General features: G+C 37.0%; 1 protein-coding gene across 1 annotated transcript in view; it reads left to right on the top strand.

Moving 5' to 3' along the window:
- The window catches only part of DPYD (dihydropyrimidine dehydrogenase), a 927694-nt gene that overhangs the window by 445133 nt on the left and 467379 nt on the right, over positions 1-15182 (top strand). Inside the window, exon 13 of the mRNA XM_086391370.1 lies at positions 13624-13839. Coding sequence (XP_086247496.1) covers positions 13624-13839 — 216 coding nt within the window. The remainder of the gene's footprint in view (positions 1-13623; positions 13840-15182) is intronic.

The following is a 15182-nucleotide window of genomic DNA, read 5'->3' as shown; positions in this document are numbered from 1 at the left end:
GTTAGGAAGTGTTCTAATTTCATTCTTTTACAAGTAGCTGTCTAATTTTCCCAGCACCATTTATTGCAGAGGCTGTCTTTGCCCCATTGTATATTCTTGCCTCCTTTGTGTTTATTTCTGGGCTTTCCATCTTGTTCCATTGGTATACATTTCTGTTTTGTGCCAGTACCATACTGTCTTGATGACTGTAGCTTTGTAGTATAATCTGAAGTTAGGAAGGTTGATTCCTCTGGCTTCATTCTTCTTTCTCAAGACTGCTTTGGCTATTCAGGGTCTTTTGTGTTTCCATATGAATTGTGAAATTTTTTGTGCTAGTTCTATGAAAAATACCATTGGTAATTTGATAGGGATCGCATTGAATCTGTAGATTGTGTTTGGTAGTATAGTCATTTTCACAATATTGATTCTTCCTACCTAAGAACATGGAATATCTCTCCATCTGTTTTTGTTGTCTTTGATTTCTTTCATAAGTGTCTTATAATTTTCTGTGTACAGTTCTTTAATCTCCTTAGGTAAGTTTATTCCTAGATATTTAATTCTTTTTGTTGCAATGGTGAATAGGATTGACTCCTTAATTTCTTTTCTGATTTTTGATTGTTAGTATATATAAATGCAAGTGATTTCTGTGTATTAACTTTGTATCCTTCAACTTTGCTAAATTCACTGATTAATTCTAGTGATTTTTTGATACTATCTTTAGGGTTTTCTATGTACAGTATCTCTCATCTGCAAACAGTTAGAGCTTTACTGTTTGTTGATATGCAAAGTTAAGTAGAGGTAGATAAAGGTAGATTAAGAAGATTTATATGCATAAAGATTATCTGCAAGGGGTAAAGAACAGTAGGAAAAGCAAACAAAGGAATAAATATAGAAAAAATAAGTTTAAAAAATTAAAAATTAAGATAAAAAAAGAGAAAAAAAAAACAACAGGGAAACTTCACAAAACTGCAAAAGCCCAACGTAGAGGCAGAGGTTTATAATGACAATAAAAAAATGTGACTGAGCAAAAGAAAAAAGTTCACAAGCTTAATTAGATTTCATAGTGCCAATAAAATCGACAACTAAAGCAGCATGAGAAAAAAATAAGAAAAGAAAAAATCCAAGAGAATCTACAGAGCAAGTCAACATAGGAATAATAAATGTTTTTCTTGAGTCCCTGCTGTCAGTGTCCTTTCCCTCCCTGGGAGTCACAGTCCACCTCACCTCCCTAGGATGCCCTCCAACACTGTGCTGATCCCTGGACCTGCTGTGAGGGCTGCTTAGATTCTAATCTGGTCCTACTCCTGTGTGTTCTTGCCTCCAATGTCCACAGCTATCAGAGCTGGTGTGTTTTCTTTTGTAGGAGCTCTCCATGACCTTTTATATATTCCATAGACACAGAGTCTGGCTAGTTGATCATGTGGATGTAATCTGCAGCTTATATAGCTGGTGGGAAGGTTTTGGGTCTTCTTCCTTAGCCACACTGCCCTTGGGTTTCAATTGTGGTTTTATTTCCACCTCTGCGTGTGGGTTGTCCACTGGGGTTTGCTCCTGGGGCTGCCCTGGAGGGCTTGGGTCTGCCCCTAAGAGGACTAGGTATGGAAGTGATGCAGCTGCTTGTGATGCAGCTGCTTGTGTCGCAGGGGTTCTGGCAGAAACAGGTACTCAGCAGGGGTTGGAGGCTAGGGCAGCAGGAAATATAGTGCTCTAGAAGGGTATGGCAACCAGTATTGGCCAATACATTCCAGTATTCTTGCCTGGAGGACCCCCTCCCTGACAGAGAAGCCTGGCAGGCCATAGTCTACAGGGTCACAAAGAGTCTGTCAGGACCGAAGTGATCCTGTGCCCATAGACACAACACTTTTTTTTTTGCCTGTGGCAGCTCTACCTTAGTTGAGCATAAAGTCGGTGCAGTTGCTTGGCTTGCAGGGACCCTGGCGATGCCAAGTGTTTGGGACACAAACTGCCTCAGTTGCAGGAGTTAGGGCCCTATCAGAGTCTTTTTTTGAGCTTCTTGTAGCTGGCGATCAGAGGGCCTCTTTGGCCAGTCTTTCTGTGTAGCTCCTCCTGTTCAGGCACTTACAGGGCTCCCTTGCCTGGTGTCCTTCTCTGTTGTTCAGTGCATCCAGCACATAAAGGGGCCCTCTGGCTGGGGTCCTACTCTGTAGATCCGTGTGCAGGGCACTTAAAGCAGCACCATGGGTGGGGTCCTACTCTGTAGTTCAGTGCATCAGGAGTCTGATGGGCCAGCCTGTTTATTGTTCAGCTGCCAATGCTGGTGTGTGGGAAGAGAGAGGCTATCCTGATGGCTCCACTCTCTACACATGTCTCAGCAGTATCTCCTTGCTTCCATGGCTGCCCGGCTTTCCTCCACAGGCATTTCCCACCACAATCTCCTCCCTCACATCCCCTTGATCTGTCTCTCAGTTAACATCAGCCTTCACCATGGGATTGCTCCACAGTCCCTAAACTCCAGGTCTCAGCCACTGCATCTTCCAGGGGACCTGCTTCCCTGTCCAGGGTATGTATGGCTGCAGCAAGGACTGTCTTATTCTCATTCCATTTAGGCTGCCACAGATCAGCTGTTTCACTCTCAGCCTTAAGTGTTTCTTCTCTGACTCAGACAATTGCCCTGATGTGGTTGTCAGACCCATGCTTCAGTTCCCCCACCTGCTGAGGCCATGTCCAGTCCTACTAACACTCCTGTTTTTCTCCCTAGTTCCTTTATCCTACCGAGTTTAGCGTGATTCTATATATTCTTTTCCTCTGGTCAGGTACTCCTGTCCACTCTTGGTGTTGGTGTTCTTGTATGCACTTCTGTGTCTGAAGGTGTATTCCTGATGTGTCCATGGAGAGAGATGCACTCCACGTCCATCTATTCCTCCGCCATCTTGTTCTCCCCTCAAAACTTTTTCATAGTCTCATATCTGTCTAAAACTTTCATTAGAAATAAAAATTTCTCAAAATGGAGAAATGAAATCTGATTTTATGTTATAATTATAATCCTGTACCTAGGTTTTTCCATCATGGAAGCAGCTAATCCAAATAATTTCTGCTTTGCAAGTTTTTTTCCCCCCTCAGACATTTCTTCAAAGAGCAAAGTAAGTGAGCTAGAGTCAATTAATGCATTAATCCAACCTATGAATTAATCTAGCTATAAGTAGCTACACAATGTAATTTTTTTTTGCCTTAAAATAACCTCAGAATGGATGCTTCAAGAGCTGTTGTACCCCAAGATAGGGAACAATGTAGATATGTCATAATGAAATATAAGTGAAATGAGTGAGTGAAAGCTGTTTGATGATTTTAAATTGCAAGAAACATAGTAATAGTTATTATCTCTTCTTTAGTCCAACATAACACAGGCAATAGTCTTGCTTTTAACAGTGTTTTTTTGTTTTTTTTTTTAAATCATTCTATTAAGGCAAATTAGGGGAAAATGCAATTGGGGTACATAATTATTATGTAATTTGCTTTCCTCCCAAAGATATAACTGTTATGTATGCATATTTTTCTGTCTATGAATTCATAACCCAGCCAGATTAATAGAATACTAGTGATAAAGAGTAATAATATAATAATAAAATAATTGGTCATTGTGTTATAGGATTGTACTTATTTTTATTTCTATTCTCAAATGAAAAACATTATGATTGAGTATCTCATTAATATCTGAATGGTATGTACTTCTCACATTTGATGATCGTTTTCCATGCATGTCACATATGCTATGTGTGTGTGTTTAATAAAACCATCATGAATAATTTTTAGGTCAGTTTCCTAATAAGTATTATTTGCTTATTCATTCAAGTATCTTATTCATTTTGATTATAAAGTAAGTGACCTATTTTTACAGTGGGCTTTCACATTTTGAAAATGTATTGTTGGTGGTCAGAACTGATGCCTTTTAAGCAGATAAATGTCCCCATATGAACACTTTTTAAGAGTATGTGCCCAGCTTATTTAAATAAGGTAGGCATTTTAGATGATGGTGGCTAAACTTGAATGTCTCACTTGAGAATAAGAATTAGGAGAAGCTTTAAAATGGCTAAAGAAATGATTTTCAGGCTTGGGTTCACAGTGCAATCTCTTATAGAGATTTTTTAAAATTAGAGTGTTTGAGTCCTACTCAGAGTGATTCTGATGTAACTGGTATGGAGTCTCTCTTGCCAAGACATTGGAATTTAAAAAAAAAAAGCAAAAACCTCTCCAAAATTTTAACATGTAGATTTAAAAATGTCTGGGCTAGACCTATAAAATATCAACAATTCTGGATAAGGAAGCAAAGGAAGTCAATTTGCAGAGACATAAAAATCCTAGATAAACAGAGAGGAGGAGAAAGGAAGAGATAAATCATATGGCTTTCCGAGTGGAGTCCCAGCCTTTCCTGGACACCATGATGCATTCCCTCTGAGTTACGTGAGATACTTCTATTCCATCCCAATAACCTTCTGAACCTAGTTGTTACTTGGAACCAAAGGAGTCCATTTGAATCTGAAAGTTCAAAATCATGGTGGGCAGAAATGTGACCCCTATGGACTGTAGCCTGCCAGGCTCCTCTGTCCATGGAATTCTCCAGGCCAAAATCCTGGGGTGGGTAGCTATTCCCTTCTCCAGGGGATCTTCCCAACCCAGGGATCAAACCCAGTTCTCCTGCACTGCACGTAGATTCTTTACTGTTTGAGCCACCAGGGAATCCCAAGGATACTGGAGTCAGTGGCCTATCCCTTCTCCAGGGGAATTTCCCAACCCAAGAATCAAACCAGGGTCTCCTCCATAAAGTTCGATTCTTAACCAGCTGAGCTACCAGTGAAGCCTTATTTTAAACTGGATCCTAGCAAAATTGTGAGGTCAATTTTATGTCAGTTATTGTGATTGAATTAAAGAATACCTGTATTTACATTGCCCAGAAAGTTATTTTTCGTTTCTACTAGGTAGCTCTTTTGAGAGCCTTTGCTAAATTCTATAGTCTTCCAGAGGTAAGAGTTGAATGTTGCTCTTATTGTTCAGTTGCTAAGCTATATCCAACTCTTTGTGACCTCATAGACTGCAGCATACCAGGCTTCGCTGAGTTTCAGTGTCTGCTGGAGTTTGCTCAAACCCATGTCCATCACTCTTGGTGATGCCATCCATCTGCCGCCCCCTTCGACCGATGGATGGCATCACCAAGTGATGAACATGAGTTTGAACAAACTCATGAGTTTGAGTCAGTAATGCATCCAACCATCTTGTCTTCTGTCATCTCCTCTCCTCCTGCCTTCAATCTTCCCCAGCATCAGGGTCTTTTCTAATGAGTCAGTTCTTTGCATGAGGTGGCCAAAGTATTGAGGCTTCAGCTTCAGCATCAGTCCTTCTGGTGAATATTCAGGGTTGATTTCCTTTGGTATTAACTTACTTAATCTCCTTGTAGTCCAAGGGACTGTCAAGAGTCTTCTCCATCATCACAATTTGAAAGCATCAGTTCTTGAGTGCATCAATTCTATGATCCAACTCTCACATCGATACATATACTCTACATTAGAATAATAGAATATTGGACATTTAAAAAATATCTGAAATATAGCTAATGATTATTTCATGTAAACTGATCATTATCATCTTATGGAAACTGATGTAAAAAAGAAGGTAAGTACTAGTATGAAGGTCACTAGTATGATGCATTCAACAAATATTGTAAGCATTTTTCTGCTAAGTCTTATGCTAGGTGCTGAACGTAAATTAGATGGGACACAATACATGTAAGCAACCAAGAAACAAAGTATGATTTGGTAACAACTGTGCTTGTGGATAGCTGCGGAAATGTCCTGGTGGAGATAAGACTGACTCTTAGAAAACTAGTTGGAATTTTCAGAGCAGGAAAACCAGGCAGGAAAAAACATTGTAGGAAAAATAAAAAATCATAATGCATAGATGCATTAATGATATTGGTTTTTATGAGAAATTATAAGTGGTTCAATAAACTGAAGTATCAGATGTGAGGGAATGGTAGTAGATGAGATTAGAAAGGCTGAAACGTGATTAGAACAAGTAAGCAAAGGGAAAAACCCAGATCACAACTGAGATTATCTAATAATAAAGAGATTATGCTGTATTCTGTATTCTACAAGCATTGAAGCTCCTTGGAGGATTTTGTAGATGGAAATGAAATGAAATTTAAGTACAACCTTTAAGTATATAAATTTGGGACCTCTCATGGTCTATGATTGTCATGGAGTTATTTTTTTCTTTATTAATTTATTTTAATTGGAGGCTAATTACATTACAATATTGTGGTGGTTTTTGCCATACATTGACATGAATCAGCCATGGGTGTACATTTGTCCCTCCATTCCAAACCCCCCTCCCACCTTCCTCCCCATCCCATCCATCTGGATCATCCCAGTGCCCCGGCTTTGAGTGCCCTGTTTCATGGATTGAATTTGGACTGGCCATCTATTTCACATATGGTAATATGCATGTTTCAATGCTATTCTATCAAATCATCCCACCCTCACCTTCTCCCACAGAGTCCAAAAGTCTGTTCTTTATATCTGTGTCTCTTTTGCTGTCATGAACATAGGGTTGTTGTTACCATTTTTCTAAATTCCATATATATGTGTTAATATACTGTATTGGTGTTTTCCTTTCTGATTTGCTTCACTCTGTATAATAGGCTCCACTTTTATCCACCTCATTAGAACTTATTCAAATGTGTTCTTTTTAATAGCTGAGTAATATTCCATTGTGTATATGTACCACAGCTTTCTTATCCATTTGTCTGTCGATGGACATCTCGGTTGCTTCCATGTCCTAGCTATTGTAAACAGTGCTGCAGTGAACATTGGAGTACATGTGTCTCTTTCAATTCTGGTTTCCTTGGTGTATATGCCCAGCAGTGGGATTGCTGGTTTGTATGGCAGTTCTATTTCCAGTTTTTTAAGGAATCTCCACACTGTTCTCCCTAGTGACTGTACTAGTTTGCATTCTCACCAACAGTGTAAGAGGGTTCCCTTTTCTCCACACCCTCTCCAGCATTTATTGTTTGTAGACTTTTTGATGGCAGCCATTCTGACCAGCGTGAGATGGTACCTTATTGTGGTTTGATTTACATTTCTCTGATAATGAGTGATATTGAACATTTTTTCATGTGTTTGTTAGCCATCTGTATGTCTTCTTTGGAGAAATGTCTGTTTAGTTCTTTGGCCCATTTTTTAATTGGATCGTTTATTTTTCTGGTATTGAGCTGCATGAACTGCCTGTATGTTTTGGAGATTTAATTCTTTGTCAGTTGTTTCATTTGCTATTATTTTCTCCCATTCTAAAGGCTGTCTTTTCAACTTGCTTATAATTTCCTTTGTTGTGCAGAAGCTTTTAAGTTTAATTAGGTCCCATTTGTTTATTTTTGCTTTTATTTCTATTACTCTGGGAAGTGGGTTATAGAGGATCTTGCTATGATTTATGTAAGTGAGTGTTCTTCCTATTTAGGAGCTTTATAGTTTCTGGTCTTATATTTAGATCTTTAATCCATTTTGAGGCTATTTTTGTCTATGGTGTTAGCAAGTGTTCTAGTTTCATTCTTTTACAGGTGATTGACCAGTTTTCCCAGGACCACTTGTTAAAGAGATTGTCTTTCTTCCATTGTATATTTTTTCCTCCTTTGTCAAAGATAAGGTGTCCCTAGGTGTATGGATTCATCTCTGGGCTTTCTATTTTATTCCATTGATCTATATTTCTGTCTTTGTGCCAGTGCCATACTGTCTTGATAACTGTAGCTTTCTAGTATAGCCTGAAATTGGGCAGGTTGATTCCTCCAGTTCCATTCTTCTTTCTCAAGATTGTATTGGCTATTCGAGGCTTTTTATATTTCCATACAAATTGTGAAATTATTTGTTCTAGTTCTGTGAAAAATACTGTTGGTAGCTTGATAGGGATTGCATTGAATCTATAGATTGCTTTGGGTAGTATACTCGTTTTTACTATATTGATTCTTCTGATCCATGAACATGGCATATTTCTTCATCTATTTGTGTCATCTTTGATTTGTTTCATCAGTGTTTTATAGTTTTCTATATATAGGTCGTTTGTTTCTTTAGGTAAATTTATTCCTAAGTATTTTATTCTGTTTGTCACAATGGTGAATGGGATTGTTTCATTAATTTCTCTTTCTGTTTTCTCATTGTTACTGTATAGGAATGTGAGGGATTTCTGTGTATTAATTTTATATCCTACAACTTTACTATATTCATCGACTAGTAATTTTCTGGTGGTGTCTTTAGGGTTTTCTATATAGAGGATCTGTCATCTGGAAACACTGAGAGTTTTACTTCTTTTACTATCTGGATTCCTTTTATTTCTTTTTCTTCTCTGATTGTTGTGGCTAAAACTTCCAAAACTATGTTGAATAGTAGTGGTGAGACTGGGCACACTTGTCTTGTTCCTGACTTTGGAGGAAATGCTTTCAATTTTTCACCATTGAGGATAATGTTTGCTGTGGGTTTATTGTAGATGGCTTTATTATGTTGAGGTATGTTCCTTCTATTCCTGCTTTCTGGAGAGTTATTATTATTATTATTATTTTTTAGATTGAATTGTAAGTAACTAAAATCTTTTCTCAGTCTCCTCTAAAAAACTCTGAAGTGGAAAAAGCAAACTGAAAAAAGTCATCTTTAGACATCTCTCATTCTCAGTGTCTCATGTCTGACAATGGGTTTTATAAAAGAAGTGTTACTTTTATCTTTACTGTCAAAAAATCTGCTGAACATTTAGTCTCTCCTTTGTCTCTGGGTTTACTCTTGCCCTCCATCCTGATCTCAGTTCTTTATTACTTCACCTTTCTTTGATTCTGTAGTTTTCCTTTAGTTTCTAGGTGTCTGACTCCCATCAACCCTCTAAGCTTCTCTATAGAAAACAGACTCTATGATAGTGGGCACCTCATTGGACTTACTCTGTGCTAAATCCCCAGTGACTATACTAGTACCTGGCATATAATAAACATTGCACAAATGCTTAACTGAACTCATGAATGAATGAATTCATCCATTATGACCGTGGTCCTTAATCTGTTTAAAGTGCATTTTGAACAGCTAGAGAGATTGTGGTGATGTCCAGATTATAAGATGATTCCTTCATTAGAGAAGGGAAAGGAGGAGGGAAATTTAAAATTCAGGTTTCTGTATTTAACCCTTTTAAGTACGTTAGCTGGTTCCTCCATTTCAGAGCACAAAAGGTAAATGAGCTATCTAACAAAGGACAGTGAGAATGTTGAAAAACATATGTTAAAAATAATAATGAGCAAATAAATAATGAGGATTACCTTGAGGAAAAGTGATTTTATTTATCTTTTTCTCTACAAAGGGCAGAGTTGCCTTTAGGAATAAGTATTTTATATAAAATATGATGTAATATAAATGTATATTTTGCAAATATTTTTGATTCTAATGAAGATATTAATTTGAATATGCTACAGTCACTGCCTTCAAGGAGCATATGTTCTGTTTGCAGAGAAAAATCAACCTGCACAGCCCAGTATGATGACTACTGAGGTGGAGCCATATTTTAAATGATAAAATATCTAAGAAAAGAATCAGCTACATTAGACAAGTGTATGGAATCTATTAAGGAAATGCCCCAGGAAGCATATGCTCACATAAGTTGAGTTTCAAAGAATCACTAAGAGCTTGATGGGTGAAGAATGTGTTAGATTATATTTCAGGCTAACGGGAATACATCAGATAATGCATGAGGCAAAGGATAATGTGGTGAATGATCTGTGATTTTAATTTTGTGTTCACTTGATTGGTTGGTAGGTTTCTTTATGTTTTTCTATATGTAATCTTAAGAGACTTTATCTGTTTTATTCACCACTATTTTTTACTTATTACAGGATAGACTCTCTTCTATGTCAATACTTTCTTTTTCTTTTTGTTGTGCCTGATGCCAGTATAACATCCTTTGTACAGTAGTGTGACTGGGGAACTAATTCTCATCATTCAACATCTAGGTTTTTTCTTATATTTGTTAGGTGGCTCAGACAGTAAAGCATCTGCTTGTAGTGAAGGATACCTGGGTTTGATCCCTGGGTTGGGAAGATCCCCTGGAGAAGGAAATGGCAACCCACTCCAGTACTCTTGCTTCGAAAATTCCATGGACTGAGGAGCCTGGTAGGCTACAGTCCATGGGGTCGCAAAGAGCCGGACACAACTAAGCGACTTCACTTCACTTCACTGGATGACTAGAAAAATAGTATTATATGAAATTATATTATATTGAATATTGGAATAATATTCTTTAGAAGGGAATATGATGAGGTACATTTTGAAGGAGTTGAGTTTGAATTAACAACAAAGTATCCACTTCCAAATGTCTTGAAGTCTCTTGGAAATCTGAATCTGGAGGTTGCAATTTGGATTTGGGAGGAATTAACCTTGTGATGAGGGCTGAAATTTAAGATGCTTAAGTTCCTTGAGCAATAGTGCAAAGGGGAAGAAGCTATCAAATTTCAGAAAATGAAGGCTTGAGTATATTATGAGGTCAAACAGACTGGGTTGCGATAACACCACACTATGGTAAAAAGTCACAAAAACAAAACAAAAATATTGCCCTGTATGTACAACATGAAAAAGGACTGCCTATTATGTGGCATCCAGTTCTATCACTTCATGGCAAATAGATGAGGATAATGAGGAAACAGTGTCAGATTTCATTTTTATGGCATCCAAAATCAATGTGGATAGTGACTGCAGCCACAAAATGAAAAGATGCTTGCTCCTTGGAAGAATAGCTATGACAAACCTGGAAAGTGTATTAAAAAGCAGAGATATCACTTTGCCAGCAAAGGTCTGTGTGGTCAAAGCTCTGGTTTTTCCAGTAGTCATATATGTATGTGAGAGTTGGATCATAGAGAAGGCTGAGAATTGAAGAATTGATGCTTTCAAACTGTGGTATTGGAGAAGAGTCCTGAGAGTCCCTTGGACAGTAAGGAGATCAAATCAGTCAATCCTAAAGAAATCAAATGTGAATATTCATTGAATAGACTGATATTGAAGCTGAAGCTCCAATACATTGGCCACCTGATGTGAAGAGCTGACACTTGGAAAAGACCCTGATGTTGCAAAAAATTGAAGGCGGGAAGAGAAGGGGATGACAGAGGATGAGATGGTTGGATGGCATCACTGACTCAATGGACATGAGTTTGAGCTAACTCAGGGAGATTATGATGGACAGAGAAGGCTGGTGTGCTGTAGTTCATGGGGTTGCAAAGAGTTGGACACAACTTAGTGACCAAACTAACCATAACAAATTACAACTAAAGGTTGTATCTTATCTGCCTATACATTAGTAGTATTTTTGTTGATAAAATAAAATATACATTTTATGAAAAGTTATACCTCTCATTTGAAAAAGTTTTGTGTGTATTGCTTTTTTTGTTATGTGTTTTGCTGTTTGCTTTTCATTTTTGTTTTGAAACAAGAAAAATCTTGCAAAGTTTGCCCACATTATTTCCTTTCTAAATATTGAGGTAGCAACATTTGTAATTGTTTCAAAGCAATGCTTTGTGTATTTAAAACTACATAAATTAAGAAATGCAAGTTGAATTACACATATATGTCTATTTCCTTGGTCTATTGTCCAAAGCTGTATAACTATAATTTTTGAAAAACTAAAATTCACCCTGTGAGATTCAAGAGGTTAGTTACTTCAGTATAAAGCCACAAAAAGATGAGAGACTGTTATCACTTCAGCGAACATGGAACTATAAGCATTTCTATCATTATCATCAGATGAAAGGTTTCCCAAAGTTTCTAGGTTCCTCAGACTTGGAAGGAAATTTTTTTGTAAAATTTCTCTGGTGTTAACCAAACTGTGGTGTCAGGAAATTCTTCCTTCATCTGATCCAAACTTCCTTGATTCAGTTTGAATTATTATTTAGAGCTAAGGAAGGGCTTCTCAGGTGGCTCGGTGGGTAAAGAATCTGCCTGCAATGCAGGAGATGCGGGTTCAATTCCTGGGTTGGAAAGAGTCCTTGGAGGAGGAAATGGCAAAGCACTCCAGTGTTCTTGCCTGGAGAATCCCATGGACAGAGGAGCCTGGTGGGCTACAGTCCATAGAGTTGCAAAGAGTTGGATACAACTGAAGCGACTAAGCACGCAGGCACAGAGCTGAGAAAATCTCATGGAAGCTGTTTATTTCCTCACCTATTCCTGCACACACTCACACAGACACATGTGCCTCAAATTAATACATCTCAGATTATCCCGCATTTTGTTATATTATATATTATAACTTTTGTTTTTGTTAATAATCCTTTTAATAATATTGCAATCCATGTGAGAACTAGAAGAATTATCCACACAGTATAGAACTGCACAATATTCAGAAATGTGCCTTGAAACCCAGAACATTCTTGGCAGAAGATGCGTGCCACAGCCAAAGCGTAGATGCCATCAGGCACCACTTTGCAGGCACCAGAGACACATTAGTCTTTCAGTTGACAAGTTTGATGCCTTTTTACATATTAAGTGAACTTTACTTTGCATTATAAATGGTGGAGGTCCAGAAATAATTTTTATGCAAGTCATGGCAATCTTTATCTACATAAGACACACTCCTGTAAAATTAAAGTTCTGCTCAAACAACTTTTGAGTGATTATTCACAAGAGAAAAGAGTTCTTACTTTAGAATTAACTAGACTGGTCCATTCAGTAACTGCTTTGGCTAAGAAAATTCATCTTCTTTATATTTGCCAGTATTATTTGTCTTTCAAAGATAAACAGAGAGAAAGAGAGGAAGGGAGGGAGAGAAGGAGAGAAACAGAGACATTTTATAAAGAACCCGATGAAAGCTTTAATAATCTCTGCAATCAGAGAGACAGCATTTGGCAAGCACCTACTATGTTGCAGTGGGCCATGCACTTTGTAAAGGATTTTTTGATTGATTTTTTCCAATAATTCAAGGTAGCTTTATACTGTACCCATTTAACAAATATAATTTTACAGTTTGAGAGCCAATGGATGATTTCAACATTAACTGTTTGGTACCTGTTTTTGCTGAAGAAAGTCTCCCCGTACACATGAGTACATTATCCACTTTCCAAATTAGATGTCTCCCTATGGCTTATGATTTCCTGCATTTTCCAGTATCTCTAGGAGGTGGGAAATTAGGCAGCCAGAATTTATGCTGCTGTACTGAAAACGGTAAAGGAGAAAAAACAAGGATGTGTTAGGTGGCTTTCCTAAATTCTCATAAATAGAATGAATTTACTGGAAATTGAATTTAGGTCTCCTGACTTGCTGTTTTTTTTTTTTTTTTTTAACATATTTCTGAGCACTAAAGATACTTCTACAAATTAAGTACAAAAAGGCTAGGTTAATGGGTTCAGGGTTTTTTGTGTTTGAATCTCAGTATGTTTTAAGTATAGTTTTTTGTTTATTTAATTGATATTATTTCTGTTAATATTCTCTGTACTGCTTTTGAAATAAGAAAAAGATGATATATGAATTTTATTCTCTGCTAACTGACTTTATTGGCCAGTCTTAATCATTCCAAACAGACCAGTGTGATCTATATTAATATTAATGCTGTGCTGAAGTGATTTTTGTAAAAGATTATATGGAGAAATCAGATGTGATTCAAGAATAATTATTGGCTATTTGTCTTTTTTTGCAGTCACAATATGGAGCTTCAGTTTCTGCTAAGCCCGAACTCCCCCTGTTTTATACTCCCATTGATCTGGTGGACATTAGTGTGGAAATGGCTGGATTGAAGTTTACAAATCCTTTTGGTCTTGCCAGTGCAACTCCAACTACCAGTTCGTCAATGATTCGAAGAGCTTTTGAAGCTGGATGGGCCTTTGCTCTGACCAAAACTTTCTCTCTTGATAAGGTAAGAAATTATTTTTGAAGTTGTGTTTAAATATCTATCACTTATTTTAATTAGGGCATAAATATTATAATGCAAAGGTTCACCAAGATATAACAGTTATTAAACTATTGGGTAAGACCGATTATTACAAATGAGCTAATTTCATTACATTTCTTCTGTCTCAGGATGGGGAATGGGATAGATTTCTATTTCTCATTTGTCTGTATGTGTGTTAGTCACTCAGTCATGTCTGACTCTTTAGGATGCATGGACTGTAGCCCGCAAGGCTCCTCTGTCCCATGGAATTCTCCAGGCAAGATGCTGGAGTAGGTAGCCATTCCTTTCTCTAAGGGATCTTCCCGACCCAGGGATCAAACCCCAGTCTCCTGCATTGCAGGCAGACTCTTTATCCTGAACCACCAGGGAATCACTGTGTTTTGTCTAGGAAGTAACAAAATTTTAAATACTACAGAATGTCTATTTCATTTAATAATCACAGACTAACTCTTATTTTGGCATTATTACTTGTTTTGTGATTTCTGAATGTGTGTGAATGAGAACATGTGCCTCAACTCAAAGTTAGACAATGAATTTGACTTGCACATAATTCTGGAAACCAATTCATGTAAAAATGAATCACTCAGTATAACTTAATCGGTGCCTGGAATAAGAGTTTTCTTGAATTTTTAAATACAGAAATGTTTCCCCAAATGCATTGACCTGAGTTTAATTTGACATTATGACTGTGTTCTCACATTACAAGTGGACATACTTAGTAGAAAATTAACTACATATTAAAGTTAAGATTGAGTCTTTAAAATACAGAAAGTATATAAGTGAACATTTTAAAAGTAGGATAATTTATGCAATAGAGGGTTGCATCCTCATATGACTTTCAATTAGAAAAGATCAGCAAAATTTAGCATTTTTTGACCTTTTATTGATAAAATTTTAGATGATACACCTATTGGTATATTTAATACTTACTGGTAGTTAGTAATAATTAATGTATAAGAATGTGTGAATCTAGTGACTGAGAAAAGACTATTATTATTTAAATCAGCCTTATCCTTAGGCAAAGAAAATAATAGAGAACAAAAATGCCCCATTAAGCACATTCTCTTCTTTCTCCTCTTACTAGGATCAATAGCTGGCATTATTATGGCTAAAACATCTTGGCTGTCTCATTCTGACAGCTTCACAAGATGCTACGTATAAATGTGATCATGATTATCTAGAAATCCTCAAAAGTTAGAAACCTACTGCATGAAAAAAAATTACCTAAATATTTTTATATTAAATAGCTAAAGGAATTTTTTTAAATAAATTGGCTGAATTCTCAGAAATTCTTTGGTTAAATAAAG

The sequence above is a fragment of the Bos grunniens genome, chromosome 3, assembly GCF_055505025.1.
Source record: "Bos grunniens cultivar Pamir isolate PY7600 chromosome 3, Bosgru_T2T1.0, whole genome shotgun sequence".
NCBI classification, from domain to species: Eukaryota; Metazoa; Chordata; class Mammalia; order Artiodactyla; family Bovidae; genus Bos; species Bos grunniens.
Note: the sequence above shows the minus strand (reverse complement) of the source record. Positions and strands in the feature narration are given on the sequence as shown.